The 18,636-nt window shown below is 41.5% G+C and overlaps 2 protein-coding genes across 5 annotated transcripts in view; one reads left to right on the forward strand and one right to left on the reverse strand.

Annotated features, from left to right (window-relative positions):
- Positions 1-8,791: 8,791 nt before the first annotated feature.
- On the reverse strand, positions 8,792-18,198 carry RFK (riboflavin kinase). 2 transcript variants are annotated; one of them, XM_054520068.1, is made up of 4 exons: positions 17,947-18,198; positions 15,678-15,829; positions 11,828-11,930; positions 8,792-10,797 (listed from the first exon to the last, which is right to left on the reverse strand). In XM_054520068.1, the coding sequence occupies exons 1-4, from the start codon at positions 18,008-18,010 to the stop codon at positions 10,667-10,669; spliced, it is 450 nt and encodes a 149-aa protein (XP_054376043.1). In that variant the 5' UTR covers positions 18,011-18,198; the 3' UTR covers positions 8,792-10,666. The 2 variants fall into 2 exon arrangements, with proteins under 2 accessions (XP_054376043.1, XP_002819922.1); XM_002819876.6 differs by lacking the exon at positions 17,947-18,198 and adding an exon at positions 17,338-17,776.
- Positions 17,414-18,636, forward strand: part of GCNT1 (glucosaminyl (N-acetyl) transferase 1) — a 114,909-nt gene continuing 113,686 nt past the window's right edge. The window contains exon 1 of one of the 3 annotated variants that reach the window (XM_054520055.2): positions 17,414-17,668. The gene's annotated coding sequence lies outside the window, so the exon portion shown is untranslated. Of the gene's footprint in view, positions 17,669-17,811; positions 18,487-18,636 lie in introns of those variants that run through there. The other 2 variants (XM_054520057.2, XM_054520064.2) reach the window with 2 other exon arrangements.

An 18,636-nucleotide genomic window follows, 5' to 3' on the forward strand; every position in this document is an offset into this window, starting at 1 on the left:
GAAGCACATACTGTTTTTTAGGTACCATTAGAAGCACTTTGCATGGATCAAATAGTTTTATCCTTTTAATCATCCTAACACCCCTATGAGGTAAGCACTATTGTTATCCGGGTTTTATGGATAAGACACTAAACCACAAAGAGGTAAAATAACTTGCCTGGCTCCAGAGGCCTTGATCTTGATCTCCCGTATTGCAGCTGCCTAATCCCTCCAAAACCAAGCAAGGGAGAACAAATTAAAACAGGAACTTTCACATTTTTGGACCACATTCACAGTAAAAAATAAAATTTATACCAACACCTATTTATAAAACTGAAGCAAAAGTTTTGGGAAACAATATTTATCCAACCAATATATTTTCCAACGCATTCTAGTTTATTATTATTTTTTAAAAGATGACCAAAATCCACTAATTTGATTTCACAGTATATAGTTTGAGAAACTCTAGATTAGGGAAAAGAACCCAACCCTACATGGCTGACTCCAAGCTTGCTGTGATGAAAACATATTCTCTTTCTGAACTTTCTCTTTTGGGGCAACTCAATTGCAATGTCTGTAGTATGCCCAATATCTCCTTTAGCAGACTGCCTCCAAGAAGCATTTCAGACCCTGAGCTTCTGGAAATCTTTCCTCTGCCCCTCTTCTGGGTCACTTTACCTCTCCAGGCTGCCATCTTGAATGGAATCTTCTGCAAATATGACTCCAGTCATATCTGCAGACCTGGTCCATGGGAAGCATGCATCTTTGTCCACCCTCAACCCCCTACAGAGAGGGTGAAAGTGCTGCCTTCTCTCTTCCTGCTCTGTTCTCTAAGGCCAATCCAGCCACAACTTCTCATACAATTCTTATGTCCCATCTCCTAAGCTAGGGGGACACAAGTCAAGCTCCCTGATTGATACTTAAAGGGGATATAGGCGGAGCACACTGATATCTCCAAAGGAATTCTTCCTCTCTCCCCTCTTCAACTCCACTCCCTTATAAATTGAAATTAGTTATGGGCAAAAAGGGTTTCACAATCTTTTAGCATGACCTGGATTTTCTAGGACTTGAAATGTGTATCGATTTGCATCTATTACAAAGATTTTACCCTGGGCAGCCTCTTCCAAAAGTATGAAGAAATGAAGGGCTCCATTTTTGCATCATCTTACAGATGGGTAGGCATAAGTGGAGGGAATGGGAAGAAATGAGCAAAGGCTTGGAATCTGGATAAGCAATCAGAGTGTGGGGATTACTAGGGAACATGAGCTTGCTATGGAGAGTCCAGGTGTGGTAAAACTCTACAGGGAACAAAAGATAGCTATGAGTCAAAGGAATAACAACAGGTAGGCCAAGAAGTTTGCCAGGGGCTTAGATTTAAGCTTATTCTCTCCTGACATTAGTTGACTATTCTGGTCCAGTCTGTGTTCTGGATCCTTGTTACATCCCAATTCCTCCAGGCTCAGAGACTTTGTTCCTGTCCACAGTGTATCAAGTTGATTAGGGCTTATGTGTCTATGAAGTTTCTGCCTTTTTGCTGCCTCTGCTAAAAGGTTGATCTCCAACTTTGCTAACTTTATCCTGGTGCCTGAAACAATCCAGCTAGCAGCGGCAAGAGCCAAGCAAAGGATGAACTGACATGTCCTACAGAAGCTGTACTGGTGGGTCTGCAGATCATCCTCAGTTACCCTCCAGCATCCACAGCTCACAGGGACCCGAGTCCCAGATGTTCACAACTCCAGGGCATGGCAGCTAAGCCTGATTCTACTAACATAATGTCCCTCTGAATCTAAGCTTGAAGACTAAGATTCGACGCTTAGCTCTGAGGTATATTGGCTACACCGTTTGAGTTGGTGTCAGTTTATCTTTGACTTTCAGTTTCTTCTGAAGTGCAGTAACAGTGACATCTAGCTAGATGGTTCAGACGTATTGTGATGAACAATGAAGTGATATAAAGAAAAGCACGCTGAAATTCTTGCTGCTACAACTGCTGAAATTTACCAGTTCAGTAGATGAAATGGAGAAAATATACTCACTCACATGTTGAATCTCTACGGTGAAACATGGGGACCTAATTTTTTTGTTGTTTTTTTTTTTTTTTTCTTTTTTGAGACAGAGTCACACTCTGTCACCCAGTCTGGAGTCTGGAATGCAGTGATGCAATTATGGCTCACTGCAGCCTCTACCTCCTAGACTGAAGCTATCCTCCCACCTCAGCCTCTGGAGTAGCTGGGACCACAGGCACACACCGCCACACCCAGCTAATTTTTTTATTTTTTGTTGAGACAGGGTTTCACCATGTTGCCCAGGCTGTCCTTGAACTCCAGGATCAAGTGATCCTCCCACCGCTGCCTCCCAAAATGCTGGGACTATAGGCGAGAACCACCATGCTGGCCTCATTTTTCTTTTTTTTTAAATTTTTTTTCTTTTGAATGTTCAATGTGCATCTAGTTATCTTTGTTTAACTTTTAAAATGTTCCGAAGAACGAGATATCTTCAATGTAGTTAAGCTGTTGCAATAACAAAGCAAGACTGTCTAAAAAGGAAAACTGTCTAAAAAGGAAGAAAATAAACTTTCCAAAAGAGCAAAGAATCCAAGGTAACATTGCCTTCCATCTTCTAAAATTTCAAAAACATACTCAAACCAAATCCACAGAAAATAGTAGAGAACCGAATAAATCAGCTGGTCAGATGAAGGGCCAGGGGAAAAGTCTGGTTTTGAAATATGCTGGGAAGCTCAGAATCTTAATATTAAGTTTTGTTGATTTCAGGAGATAAAATGTAAAATAAAACAAAAACTTCATTTGACAGAAATTCTGTACTAGATGAGGAGCCATTAATAAATTTGAAATATCCTCAAATCGGTAAGCAAAACAACTCCCTGGGCAACCCTAGAAAATATTTTGAAGGCTCAGAAAGACCTAAAGGGACTCTGAAATGAGCCTGAAATTCCCATGACTGACTTGTGGTTAGCAGCTGGTATATGTTTACTTGGAGCCAAGCAGAACACACACCTGGGAATCCACTCAGTGCCCTAGAGGTGGTAACTCCTAGGATTGACATGGACTGCTTCCAGAAAGGTGCTTGAGGCGCTGCCTGTTATGTGTATGTTGTTGATGTGAAAATAGAGAATGTGAACCTTGAGGGAGGGGGAAGGAAGTGTAAATAATCAAACCAAGCAGAAGTTACCTGGTATTTCTTAGCATTGGAGGCCTTTTTACGCAATGAAGTCTTCTAAGGAATCCATATATAAAACAATTAGTGTGACCTGAGTCCATGGGCGAGAGTAAGTAAATGAATAAAAATAAAACAATTAAGAGTGCTGCACAAGCCAAGCACAATGATCCAGGCCTGTGATTTCAGCTCCTTGGGAGACTGAGGCAGGAGGATCACTTGATGCCAGGAATTTGAGGCTGCAATGAGCTATGATCATGTCACTGCACTCCAGCCTGGGTGACAGAGCAAGACCCTGACTCTTAAAAAACAACAACAACAAAAAGTGCTGAGCACAGTGGCACGTACGTGTAGTCCCAGCTACTGGGAAGGCTAAGGCGGTAGGATCCCTTGAGCCCAGGATTTCTAGGCTGCAGTGAGCTATGATCACGCCACTGCACACCAGTATGGGCAACAGAGCGAGATCCCATCTCTAAAAAAATTTAAAACAAACGAACAAATGAAAAATATTGCTGTCTTAAGGTTGGGAAGGGGCAGAGATCCCTTTGCTTGCTCATCACCAAGACACTTCTGTGAGGCCCCAGGGCTCTTTGGAGAACGTTTTGAAAATCATGGTTCTAAGTAATTATAGTTACTGTGACTGAACTAATTTAGCCCTAAGAGTCCTACAATCAAGATAGAGAAACACTATGGACTGCATTTCTCTTCTTCTTTAGATTAAAAAAAAAAAAACTTTAGTCAGAATGTAGTTATATTTTCAGGTAAAATGCTCAATACATTTTCAGATGAAGCTGCTCAAAATTAAAGCAGTGAGTCCAATTGTTAATCTGAAAAAAAAAGTACTATTTACTATCTCCTCTGTTTCCAGACTTTTAGACCCTCATAGTTGTATTGTCTAATACAGTGGCCACTAGACACATGTGGCATTTACAGTATTTATTGATGAAATGCTCTATAAGTATTTATTGATGCAAGTAAAGAAATGCTCTATAGAGTATGTGTGGGGGTTTTTTCCACATTAATAGTTGGGCTTATTAAATTTAGAAGCACTTTACCTAAAAAGATGTCTAAAAACCTAATGAAAACATGCTGGGTATGAAATTCACAAATACAGTATCCTGTTTAAAAATAAGTTGGCCGAGCACGGTGGTTTACGCCTGTAATCCCAACACTTTTGGAGGCCGAGGCAGGCGGATCCCCTGAGGTCGGGAGTTTGAGACCAGCCTGGATAGCATGGTGAAACCCCGTCTCTACTAAAAATACAAAAATTAGACAGGTGTGGTGGCGGGTGCCTGTAATCCCATCTATTCAGGAAGCTGAGGCAGAAGAATTGCCTGAACCCAGGAGGCAGAGGTTGCAGTGAGCCGAGATTGCGCCATTGCATTCCAGCCTGGGCAACACAGCGAGACTCCGTCTTAAAAAAAAAAAAAAGTTCACCCTGGTTGCTAAGAGAGTAGATTTTAAGTGTTCTGCCCACAAATAAATGAGGTTAAAAAAAGCATTCGATCTTTTGCTACTAAGTAAAAGAATATACCATATGAAAGATGTAAAGAAAAAAGTTCATCCCATGTTTCCCAACTTTCTGAACACTCTGGAAATACATAATTAACTGTTTTTTTTTTTTTTTTTGAAACTCTGTCACCTAGGCTGGAGTGCAGTAGCACGATCTTGCCTCACTGCAACCTCCACCTCCCAGATTCAAGAGATTCTCATGCCTCAGCCTCTTAAGTAACTGGGATTACAGGCATGCACCACCATGCCTGGCTAATTTTTGTATTTTTAGTAGAGGCAGTGGTTTCGCCATGCTGGCCAAGCTGGTCTTGAACTCCTGGCCTCAAGTGATCCACTGCCTCGGCCTCCCAAAGTACTAGGATTACAGATGTGTGAGCCACTGTTCCTGGCCCATAATTAACTTTTTAAAGGCTAATTTTTCTTTTCATCAAGATAAACCTGCATGTAGTTTGAAGAATCAAATTGTTCTACAAGTTGTATTAAGAAAAAGAAACATTAACCTGTCATTAACATCACATCGCACTTCCCATTTCTTAAAAGCAACCGACTTCAACCCTTTCAGCTATTTAAGATCTATCTCCCTAACTGTGAGATGCTTAGATTGCTGCTTGTTTCCAGGCTAGGCATCTATCTACTCATTCCCACTAACGCAAGATGAGCAGTTCTTCTCCAGATTCCTCCCTTCTGTTGCCACCCCTGCATACTTCCCATTTCCTCCTCCTCCAGTTAATATACATAACATTTTGTTACATAAAAATTCAGTGCTATAATTCTATGACCATGTAAATGATAGTCATACCTGAGCTATACAGAACTTTTTTTTTTTTTTTGAGATGGACTCTCACTCTGTCACCCAGGCTGGAGTGCAGTGGCGCCATCTCAGCCAGGTTCAATTCCCCTGCTTCAGCCTCTTGAGTTGCTGGGATTACAGACGCCTGCCACCACACTCAGATAATTTTTATTTTATTTATTATTTATTTATTTATGAGAGGGAGTCTTGCTCTGTCACCCAGGCTGGAGTGCAGTGGCACGATCTTGGCTCACTGCAAGCTCCGCCTCCTGGGTTCCCGCCATTCTCCCGCCTCAGCCTCCCCAGTAGCTGGGACTACAGGCACCGGCCACCACGCCCAGCTAATTTTTTTTTTTTTTTGTATTTTTAGTAGAGACGGGGTTTCACCATGTTAGCCAGGATGGTCTCGATCTCTTGACCTCGTGATCCGCCCACCTTGGCCTCCCAAAATGCTGGGATTACAGGCGTGAGCCACTGCGCCTGGCTAATTTTTGTATTTTTAGTAGAGACAGAGTTTCACCATGTTGGCCAGGCTGGTCTTGAACTCCTGACCTCAAGTGATCCACCCACCTCAGCCTCCCAAAATGCTAGGATTATAGATGTAAGCCACAGTGCCCGGCCTATATAGAACATTGTTATTTGTCTGTACACAAGGATAAAGCTTGATGAATTTTCAAAGTGAGCACACTAGGCAACCATTGCCCCAATCTAGAAATAGGAGAGTAAAACATAAGCTCCCAACACCCTTATGATCCTCCTGTCAACCCTGTCCTAAACAATCAAACTGACCTTTATTGCTGTAGATCAGTGGTCCCCAACCTTTTTGGCACCAAGGACCGGTTTCCTGGAAGACAATTTTTTCATGGACAGGTCGTGGGGATGGTTTCCAGATGAAACTCTTCCACTTCATTGGATTATTATAAGGAGTGAGCAACCTAGATCCCTCGCATGCATAGTTCACGATAGGCTTCACGCTCCTGGGAATCTAATGCCTCCGCTGATGTGACAGGAGGCGGAGCTCAGGTGGTGTATTAATCCGTTCTCACACTGCTATAAAGAACTGCCCGAGACTGGGAAATTTATAAAGGAAAGAGGTTTAATTGACTCAGTTCCACATGGCTGGTGGCTTCCCCCATGATTCAATCACCTCCACCTGTTCTCTTCCTTGACACGTGGGGATTATAATTCAAGATGAGATTTGGGTGGGGACACAAAGCCTAACCAGATCAGGTGTTAATGCTCACTCGCCAACGGCTTACCTCCTGCTATATGGCCCAGTTCCTAATGTACTAATCCGTGGCCATGGTACCAATCCATGGTCTGGGGTTGGGGACCCCAGCTGTAGATGACTTTTGCCTGTTCTTGAAATTTATACACATACGTGTTTTTGCGAGGCATCTGGTTTCTTTTACTGTTCTTTTTCTAGCTTTTTGAGATGAAAGCTTAGATCATGACTCTTCTTCAATCTTCTTTGTCTACTAGTATTTAAAACTATAAATCTTTTAAGTGTTAGCTGCATTCTGCAAATGTTTGTCACATATTATCATTCATTACAAAATAGCTTTACATTGTGACATTTTTGTATTTTTATGCCTAATTTCTTTCTCCATTGCATTGTGTTCAGTATGTTCTTTATAGCAGTCCTTAGACATTTGCTGATACTTTTATATATCATAGACAATAGCTGCAATTAAAACCATCACTTGATTAGCTGATAACAGTCATTCTCCAAGATTTAGCAAATTTCTGTGCAGGCTAAACAGATATAATAGCAGCCTCTATCCTCAAACTTTCAGCTTTTTTTTTTTTTTTTGAGACAGGGTCTCCCTTTGTTGTCCAAACTGGAGTGCAGTGGCTATTCATGGGCATGATTAGAGCATGCTGCAGTCTCGAACTCCGGAGCTCAAGCTAATTCTCCCACCTCAGTTTACCGAATAGCTGGAACCATAGGCCCACAACACCACACCCAGCTAATCTTTCAGGATTTTTGATGATGACCTCTCCAATTTTCCTGGAGATGTAGCATTGTTGTGGTTTACTATTCTGGCTTCTACTTGGCCCTTGGTCAGGGAAGCTAAGTGGAAATTCTGTCAATAGTCAAGTATGTCTATCTCAAATATACACGTGGGAACAAAAAATAAGCACAGGGTAGGTCCAGGGACTTACTGAGCTGCCTGAGAAATGACAAGCTGGGGTTCAAATTCCATTTATGACCTGACCTAAAAGGAAGCCAATTGTCAAAGAAATGTAGAGTCACAGCGACATCAGAGTATCAATGGTGAATTTGGAGCTGACAGCACAGTCAGACTTAAGTCTCATAGTTCACCAATTCTCTTGTTGTTTAATATGTATTTAACCCATCCATTGAATTTTTAATTTCAATTTTTCTTTATAACTATATATTTTGGACAATTCTCCATTATCTACCCAATTTTTACTTTACTTTAAATGTTAATAGAGACAGGATCTTACGATGTTGCCCAGGCTGGAGTGCAGTGGCTAGTCACAAGTGCCCATAACAGCACACTACAGCCTTGAATTTCTGGCCTCAAGTAATCCTCCTGCTTCAGCCTCCCAAATAGCTAGGATTATAGGCACATGCCACAGCACCTAGCTGCCCAATTTTTATACAACACCTTGCCATTTTACCATTTTTGTTACTCTTTTACTTCATTACACATATTAAACAGTCATTTCAAATTCTATATCTGATAACCCTGGATCTGCCATCTCTGTAGAGCTTATTTTACAATTTTTCTGGCATCTTTTTTGGCAGAATAGGTTTGTTTCTTGGCTCCATCTCTGAAGACCAGACTTCCACTTCCATCTCCCAATCAGAATCATGTTTCATGGTAAGCTCCAACTGCAGGTTTATAAGCCTCCATAGCTGAGGAAGATGAGAGTTCTGGGGATGAGTGTTCAAAGAGTACCAGCATGCAACAGAGAAAGGCAAGCGAGTTCTAAGTTGCTGCTTATGGGGTTGGTGGCAAAAGACAAGAAGGTTACAGAACTCTGTTTTGGGGCAGGAGTTATGCAAGGGAACCCAGATCTACCTATACTCTTCCGGCTCTTCTATCTCCAAAATGTAACAGGAACCCTTACTCTCAGGAAGTGGACTTTAGTAGTGATGCCCTGTGAATGCTCTCCTAATAAACCTCAGTCACTGTGTTGCAGGCATAAAACCCAGGGGATCCTGAAGGCAAGGCCCTTTGTTGTAGAACTACACCTGCCACCTATATCTTGCTCTTCAGGCAACTTAACACACTTAGAGTAGCAATCAGCCAACAAATTCGAAATACATAAAGTAAGATTCAAGCTGACACAGGGAAAGAAAAAATATCACTTAGTCAAAATTTATTTCAAGGCCTGAAAACATTCAGACTAATCAAAATGGTACTACTGTAACTTCTTATAATACATAATATAAAAGTTTTTGAAAAATATAGACACAATTAACCCCTAAACAACACACTATCTGATTCTCAAAAGCAATGGCTATTTAACAAGATGTAAAGGGACAATAACATATCAAAGAACTTTCACACACCTAAAGAGAGCATTTAGCAGCAAGCTAGTCAGACAAAACAAACACAAATATTTTCACATTTCCTATGTTTGTTTTTAACTTTACTTCATAAAGCCACTGATAATTGAGGCTTCTTTCAAGTATAAGATTTCTAAAATTAAAAACTGTTTTTGACATATTTTTATAAAGAAATAAAAAGCAAAACACAATCCAACTATATTTATATGAGTCCCTCTTCTCCAACAGCTTTAGATGTTTTTCTGAGTACTTCTTATACAAAATATTTTTATTAAAATCAGTTCTAATTCATTTATGCAGATTAGGGGAAAATGATTCATAATAAATTAACTTTAAAATTACCTTCTATCTGCTTCTACCTCTATCCCCCCATCACCACCAAATCTGTTGCTACAGTGAACAACGATGCAATGTACTGTTTGAGGGGGCCCAAAGCAATCTGTAATCTTAATTTCCCACATATTAGTTAGTAGGAGGAAAAATCCACAGTATGAAGGCTATTTAACTAAAACTTTATGCTTTTCCCTCAAGCTGTAAGTACTCTTTAGCATTAAATTACATCGTGCATATACAACTACATCTGTTTAGATTTGCCTTGGAATATAATTTCAAGGCCTTAAATATTAAAAATAATTTTATAACTATTTCATAGTTTAATTGGCTCTTAAATAGTTTTGCTAGGGAGGAAACATTTTGTGTTCTTTAAGAAATTGATACGTGTAAATGTGTTCACTTAAATCTTGAGAAAACCCAAGGATGAAGTCTGTTGTTTTGTTTTTCCTAAAAAAGGAAAAAAGAACCAAAGAAAAATGTTGAAGAACAAGAATATTTACCATTAAGAAGAAGAAACATTATCCAACAAAAAGGAGACATATAGATTTGAAAACACTTATTTTACTGTCTTCAACAACAACAAAAAACAGATAGGCAGGGGAAGTCCAGAGGACTCAGAATTGAAGCAGCTTATATAATAATGAAGGTGGTACAATGATGTGACTGCAAAGAAAATGACTAAAACAAAACATTACAAACATCTTCATGTTTGTAATGTATTAATGCACAAAATATCAAAAATAGAAAGTCTGAGTTTCTTCCCTGCAGGTTTATGATAAACTATCAACCTTCTATTTAATGCATTTCCTTTTTTTTAATTTATAGAGATGGGGTCTCGCTATGTTGCCCAGACTGGTCTTGAACTCACGAGCTCAAGCAATCCTCCCACCTTGGCCTCCCAAAGTGCTGGGATTACTGGTGTGAGCCACTGCACTTGGCCTTAATGCATTTACTTTTATAAGCCTTCTCTGTTTATAAGTACACACTACACAAGTACATACATGCTGGCATTTTACCATGAAAATTTTAGTTTTCATCTCAAACTAGTGACTTGCCTTTTTACCCATACTTATACACATGTAATACCTTTCTAGTGGTACATTTTAATCAATATATATTTTTTAAATCATATTTTTAACTCAATCTTTTTAGTGCTATGATATGATGGGCTTAATTTAACAGATGAAGCATGATATGATAACAACATTGTACTGTTTAAACTAATTCACAACTGTAGTAAAGTGTTTGATTTTTAGTATATAACCAAGATGATGCTGGACAGTAATAAACACAGAAACACTAGAAAACAGTGAATGAATACATAATGCAATTTTTCATCAGTGGCCATTCATTATTTTGCTTTTAGAAACCTGGAAGAAATTGTCTTCTTTGACTTTCAAATGTTCTGGTAACTCTAGTCGTTTCTTAGCTTCTTCAATATCACCTTGAATTGCTGAAATAAGTGACTCTGCAGAGAGAATATACCAGGTAAAAATGATGAAGAACCATTAACATACTTTTTACTACTACTCTGTTTAGCCAATCCTAAAAACTCACAGGCTAGCAGTATCTCTGCACAGGGTAGATACCCAATAAATGTTTGTTCCATCACTCCTTCCAGGCCTAAGTCAATGGTACACAAAAGATATGTCCCTAGGCCGGGCGCAGTGGCTCACGCCTGTAATCCCAGCACTTTGGGAAGCTGAGGCGGGCAGATCACCTGAAGTCCGGAGTTCGAGACCAGCCTGGCCAGCATGGTGAAACCTGACTCTACTAAAACTATAAAAATTAGCGGGGCGTGATGGTGGGTGCCTGTAATCCCAGCTACTCGGGAGGCTGAGGCAGGAGAATCACTTGAATCTGGGAGGTGGAGGTTGCAGTGAGAGGGGGCTTCACTGCACTCCAGCCTGGGTAACAAAGAGCAAAACTCCGTCTCAAACAAACAAACAAACAAAAAAAGGTATGGCCCTAATCTTATACTTTAAGAGAAAGGCATAGGCATAAATGTACACGGCAAATATCAAATGGAGGAAAAAAGCATTCACTATTCTTTTTGGTTGGTTTTTACACTTGTAAAAGAAACTTTATAACAGAGTTAAAACTATCACACTACACTAATACATACCTGATAACATTTGTTTCAAATGTTCTCTGATTTACTGTATCTCAAACTTCACGCATTTTGAAAGATTTCATTAACTTCATACTGCTGGAGAGAAGCAGCCAGCCTGCTAGGTTCAAAGCTAGACTCCATTATTTACTATGTGACTTTGAGAATGTTACTTAATCTCTCTATGCCATTTCCTCATCTGAGAAATAGGCAAAATAATCCCTCACAGGTGAAAGAAGATAAATTCACGTAAAGCACTTAAAATGGTGCCTGGCATATATTAAATGCTCAAATATTATCTGTCCTGCCATCATTATTACTGGTAGTAGTGGTAGAGGTACCTGTGGTAGCAGTAGTAATATTTAAGAAGATCAAAATAAGAACTTACCTAAAGAATCAAAGTTCTTTTCTGGTCTCAGGTAGCCAACAATGGCCACATTGAGGATTTCCCCATAGAAGTCCTCTTTGAAGGTATGCATGATATGTGTTTCCTATAGTCAAGAGATGTTACAAAGAGTGCTATCAGACTACAGTGTACTGAAATCTGAAATATATCTTCATGTTTATGGTGAGTTAATTTAAATGAAACAATCAACACTCCTTAAACTTTTAAAGATTTAGGTTAAAACCTAAGTGCAGTTTTTCCTAAATTTTCCCAGCACTCCTGTTTGTGCCCCGATCTTATAAACATAACTGAGTGAGGTGGCAGTGTCTGGCATGATTTGCTGTTACTTAAAAACAAACAAACAAACAATAACAAAAAAACCAAAACGTATCCAAGGAAGTATCTCATCAAGGTGAGAAAACAGGACGCCAAAGAGGGAATGAGCAAAGTATTAAATGTTGTTACTACTAAACAACTAATTGTTAAGGTCAGTCAGCATTTGCACACCTCTGACACACAACATGTATGGCAACTTCAGAGTTTGGCAGAGCTGAGGACTGAAGGGGCAGGAGAGCCATGCAGCTTCCTGATCAGGGAGTGAAGTGGCAAAAGGGTACACAGCACGTTAAAGCAAAATGCTGCATGAGGTAGAAAGTGCCTCAGAATCTAGTTCAGCTAAATCATCTGGGCAGTACCGTAGTTAAGAGCACTGACTTAGAGTCAAAAGTCTGGGTTCCCACACTTGGTTAACTGTATAACTAGCTTCCGCAGGGCTCAGTTTCCTCGTCTGTAATGGGTGGGGGGCGGCTTGAGTTAGAAGATACATAAAGTGCCCCATGGCTTTGGGGCTATGAACCAATATATTCTTTCTTTTCAGTAAACATTTGAATAATAAAAAAGAAACTAAGATATCTAAGACTGGTTGGGTGCAGTAGCTCATGCCTGTAATCCCAGCACTTTGGGAGGTGGAACCGGGAGGATCACTTGAGGTCGAGTTCAAGACCAGCTTGGCCAACATGGTGGAACCCGGTGCTCTACTAAAAACACAAAAATTAGCTGGGCGTGGTGGCACATGCCTATAGTCCCAGCTACTCAGGAGGCTGAGGCAGAATTGCTTAAACCCAGGAGGCGGAGGTTGCAGTGAGCCAAGATCACACCACTGCACTCCAGCACTCTAGCCTTGGCGACAGGGCAAGACTACATCTCAAAAAAAATTTTTTAAATAATTTTAAAAAATATGTAAGACCCTGACACTGACAATTACAAGACATTATTGAGAGAAATGGCAAACTTCCCAAAGTAATCTACGAATTCAGTGCTGCCCCAATCAAAATCCTAGCGGGTTTTTTAAAATAGGAGAAACTGACAAGTGATTCTAAAATTTATATGGAAAAACCAAAATTATCCAAGAAAATCTTGAGAACAAAACTAGAGGGCTTATACAACTAGGTATCAAGACCTATGATAAGACAAGCCAACCAAGTATGTATGTGAATTTTTGGACTCACACACATATAAGGTCATTTGATTTATGTCCCAGGTGACACTACAGCACTGTTGTGAAAGGATGGTATTTTCAATGAATAGGCTGGGTCAATTCTACATCCATATGGAAAAAAATATTAATTGAAATCCCTACCAGATACCATACTAAAAAAGTCAATTTGAAGATATGTCAGTCAATTAAACTTTTAGAAAAAAACCACAGACAAGTATCTTCATGACTTTGGAGTAGTCAAAGATTTCTGAAACATTATATAAAGCACTAACTATAAAAAAAAAATTGAACTGGATTGTATTAAAATTAAGAACCTGTGAGCTGGGTGCCATGCTCATGCCTGTAATCCTGGCACTTTGGGAGGCAGAGGCAGGAGGATTGCTTGAGCCCAAAAGTTTGAGACCAGTCTGGGTAACATGCTGAAATCTCATCTCTATAAAAAAATTTAAAAATAGCCAAGCATGGTGGCACATGCCTGTGGTCCTAGCTACTCAGGAGGCTGTGATGGGAGGATCACTTCAGCCCAGAAAGTTGAAGCTGCAGTGAGCTGAGATTGAACCACTGCACTGCAGCCTGGGTGACAGAGCAAGACCCTATCTGAAAAAACAAAACAAAACAAAACTCTGTTCTTCAACATACCATTGAGAAAACACACACACACACACACACACACACACACAATGAAAGAAATTTGTAATACAACAATACACAGTTCCAACAAAGGAAGTGGATCTAGATGTGTTACTAAGAACTTATTTAAGGTCAATAAGATAACGCTTTTTTTTTTTTAAAGGGCAAAGGTCTGGCACAGGCACTTCACAGATGTGTGTTACTGGCAAAGGCAAGCAAAAGTTCAATTTTCCACTGGTAAGATATGCCTATGTTTCAAATTCAATTTTTCCTAACACTCAAAAGGCATTCCTTAACTGGCTGTATAATAACATTTTTGTTATCTGAGTAGCTAAAGACAAATTAGTTATGGGCTATTGTCCCCTCCCCTTCTTTTCCTTCCTCATTCAACAGAATGGTATTTTGTGATCTTTTGATTGTTTTCCTTGTCTCCAAAAAATAATTTTCAAATCATTCATACTCAAAAATAACTGAAATACTGAGCAAAATGTTAACTACTTCTGGGTCATTACTATTGCTTATGCCAGCATTTAGCTCTGTAGTTTTCCAGCAGCGACACACTTCACTTCTATTAACTCCACACAGAACAAAATTTAGCTTAACTGTAATTTGTTTTTGCCACACATTTGAGCTGACAAAAGATTCAGCCAAATCTAACAGATAAAACACCGAAGTTGTGGGGTCCTGTAAAAAGAGTAGGGCAGAAAAGTATACCCGCAGGTGGTTTAAAAAGGAAAGAGAAAAGCACCAATGTGGGACTGTATCAATAAGCACCATCCTCCATCCACCGTCCATGTAGTAACCTGTTTTATCTTAAGAGGGTGACCAAGTTATTGATGCATGAAGTAAATGGTGAATGAAGTGCATTAATTGTGGCAAGCTCAATTTTATGAAACAGGCTTTTAAATCATTTTTATCTTTGGTCAAGTGAGTCTTTCACAGACAGCAATTATCAAACTCAGTATTATAATTTTGGTTTGTAACTCCACTCTTTATTTTCTACATAATTTTAAAAATAAATGCATAAGGAAACCAATTATTAATCTTTGTTATTGGGTAGCACAATGTATAAGGATGTAATCTGAGCCGGATGCAGGCAGTGGTATGCACCTATAGTCCCAGCTCTCTGGAGGCTGGAGGAGGATTACTTGAGCCCATGAGTTTGAAGCTACAGTGTGCTACAACCTGGCCTGTGAACAGCTACTGCACTTCAGTCTGGGCAACACAGTGAGACCCATCTTTAAAAAAAAAAAAAAAAAAAAAAAATGCAATTTGTGAGTTCTGTATGCTATTGAAATTAAGTTGGTATAAACTCAAATTAAACTTTTAGAATTTCAGGATGTTAAATATAAACCCCATGGTAACCACAAAGACAGTATCTATAGAAATACACAGAAAGCAATGAGAAAGGAATTAAAATGTCACAACAAAACAAAACAAAAAGCACACTACCACAAAAGGCAGTAATAGAGGAAATGAGGGACATAAAAGTTATAAGGCATATAAAAAACAAATAGCAGAACAGTAGATGTCCCTCCTTATCAGAAATTACTTTAAATGTAAATGAATTAAACTCTCCAATTAAAAGGCAGAGATTGCCCAAAATTCCAGTATTTGAACTATGTTGTGATTACCACTGATAAGCTATTTCTGCAACGAATACTGTAATATATTATTCTAAGTCATCATACCATTTTCAGTTACAGAGCAAAATATAATGCTTACCATAGACTTCTTCGTATTCTTGTAATATGGGTTCCATCCTATGCTCACCACCATCTTATGGACATCTCCACTTCCAACACTGGCCCAACCATAGTAAATACCAGTGGATATATCAGCTGGAAGATTATCTACCACTTGCTCAGGAAAATTAGCTAAACAACAGAAGAAGATATTTTGAGTCTTACAAATTTTGTATTAAATGCCTGTAGCCGAGTGCAGTGGCTCATGTCTGTAATTCTAAGACTTTGAGAGGTCAAGGCAGGAGACTCATGTTGAGCTCTGGGGTTTGAGACTGGCTCGGGTAACATAGCAAGATCTTATCTCTATTAAAAAATTAGCTGGGGATGGTGGCCTGCACCTATAGTCTAAGCTACCAGAGAGGCTGAGGCAGGAGGGTCAGTTGAGCCCAGCAGATGGAGGCTGCAGTAACCTATGATCGCACTACCACTGCACTCCAGCCTGAGTGGCAGAGCCAGACTCTGTCTCAAAATAATAATAATAAACATTTGTAAAAATCACATGCAAGGCTAATGTAAATCATTACATTCACAAGACTCCTACAACTTTGCCTGTAAGTATCAATCCCATCCTTCCACTTTCCGGCTCAGATTTCCCTCTCCTATTCATGTGAATAGGTTATGAATAAAGTACCAGGTAAGTATATAAAGCTCTCCAAAAAAATCCATACTCTTTGAGTAGGAGGCAAAAAACAAGTACCAGAGTAGATGGAGTTTTTGAGATCTGTTCTTTCCTAACCAGGTACTGAATCACTTGAAAAGTTTCTTTTTTTTTTTTTTTTTTTGAGACGGTGTCTCACTGTCGCCCAGGCTGGAGGGCAGTGGCACGATCTCGCCTCACAGCAGCCTCCGTCTGCTGGGTTCAAGCGATTCTCCTGCCTCAGGCTCCCGAGTAGCTGGGATGACAGGCACGCGCCACCATGCCCGGCTAATTTTTGTATTTTTAGCAGAGACGGGTTTTACCATGTTGGCCAGGCTGATCTCGAACTCCGGACCTCAGATGATCCGCCCACCTCGGCCTCCCAAAGTGCTAGGATTACAGGAGTGAGCCACCACGCCCGGCCAAAGCTTATTTTTGAAATACACAAGCTCAAGTCTGACTTAACAAGTCAAGACGCAGCCCTTGCATGTATTTCTAAGGATGAATTACACTCAGGTCTCGATTATTGAAATTAATGTAGACAGACCAAGAAGGTTAGCTGACTCTCATTCAACTACCTATGTTATCATTTGGACACTACATAATTACAAATTAAAAACAAAACCACCTTAGACCCGGCTTGCGAGTTCAGCCGATCTGGCCCACGTTACGTCTCCAATGGGCAAGACAAGCGCCATGCTTGACCAACTGTACCTTAGGCTGGCCAGAGGCGTGAACGGGGGATCCTGCGATTCATCTCGGGCTTCCGGCCCTCACCACCCCTCAACCCCGTCCCCGCGGAGCTCGGAGCCAGAAGCAGGGACCAGCTCCCTCAACCTAACCAACGGTCCTCCGCCACAGACAAGGGGATGCGGGAGGAGAAAGGGTGTGCTCTCTGCCCGCGGTCCGGAGGCCCCATGACCCGGTCCCGAGTCCCCGGCTGCCGTCTCTCCCCGCTCCCCACGTGACCCGGCCCAGGGGACTCTGGCCGCCCTGCTCTCACCTGTGGGGATGCCCAGCTGCTTGGAGCCGCGGCCGAAGCCCCGCACCACTTGGCCCCGGCAGAAGTAAGGCAGGTGCCTCATAATGCAGTCCGCTCGGGGCATGGGCTGCGGCCCGGTCTGAGCGTCCTGCGGAGCCGCCGTCGACGCGGTGCCCAGACCCGGGACCAGCCGGGGGACAGGAGCGCGAGCTCTGCCTGCCGCGGGGCCGCACCAGGGGCCGGACGAGGCAGACCACACGCCACTGCGAATCCCTGACGCCACCGACCCAACAAATGCCGCCCGGCGCCTGAGGAGCTGCGTCTCCGCAGGAGGGCAGCGGAGACAGCCGAAGTAAGTGCCGGGTGTGAGCGGGGTGGCGGGAGGGGGCGGCCCGAAGCCCAGAGCCGGCCTCCGCGCCGCCAGCGTGCGCTCTCTTCCTCAGCCGAACGCCTCGAGCCCGCTCGGCTTCCGTAGCCCCGCCCCATCATAGCCCCGCCCCGCCGCTGCCTCGCCCAGCTCCCGCCGCAAGGTCCCGCCGCAGGCTCTCGCCCTAGGCGCCTAATGTGTGGATCCCGGGCTTAGTTTCAGCCCCTGGCGATGGGAACTAATGTGGAAACCCCGTTTTCAACCTAAGAGCCGCGAAAGCACAATTCTCGAACAATTCCGTTTTTTTTTCTCCTTCCTTATGTTCATAACAATCCGGAAGCCAAAACGAGACGCTCTGTAGCTCCTTGGCAACCGCTGGATTGAACGTCAGGCATCGCTCGTTCCGTTCGCTCTTTAAGTATTTATTAAAGCTCCAAAATTCAGCTCAAAGATCGCCTCTTCACAGAGGCTTTTCCTGGCCGCCCTACCGGAAGCGGTCGTCCTCCTCCCGGACCACTGACCACATTCTGGAGTTATTAATATATTCGAATGTAAGCTCCACGGGAGAAGTCCCTGTCTGTGACGCTGTTAACCCCAGAGACTAGTGGAAGGTTACCGAGATGGGCGGTGACTGTCCCCTCCAGGCTGTCTTCTTGACAATTTCACAAGCCGGATAACAGGCCGTCCTTCTACTGCAATGCAGATAGAGGCCTTCGTACCCTCGGAACTGTAAATACGCACGCTCCTAGGGAAGTAGTTCTGGGCTCACTCACAGGATATGCAGGGTGCAAGGTTATAAGAAGGTGCATCCTTTTACGTCTCAAAGACAAAGAAGTTTTTTATTTATTTTTTAAATTTTTAATCAATGGAATCCAGAGAAGAAGTTTAATTTTTTTCTTTTTTGCTCTATACATTTGTATAAAATTCTGTGCAGACCGTGTAGTCTCTACCTT

The sequence above is a fragment of the Pongo abelii genome, chromosome 13, assembly GCF_028885655.2.
Source record: "Pongo abelii isolate AG06213 chromosome 13, NHGRI_mPonAbe1-v2.0_pri, whole genome shotgun sequence".
In the NCBI taxonomy this organism is placed as follows: Eukaryota; Metazoa; Chordata; class Mammalia; order Primates; family Hominidae; genus Pongo; species Pongo abelii.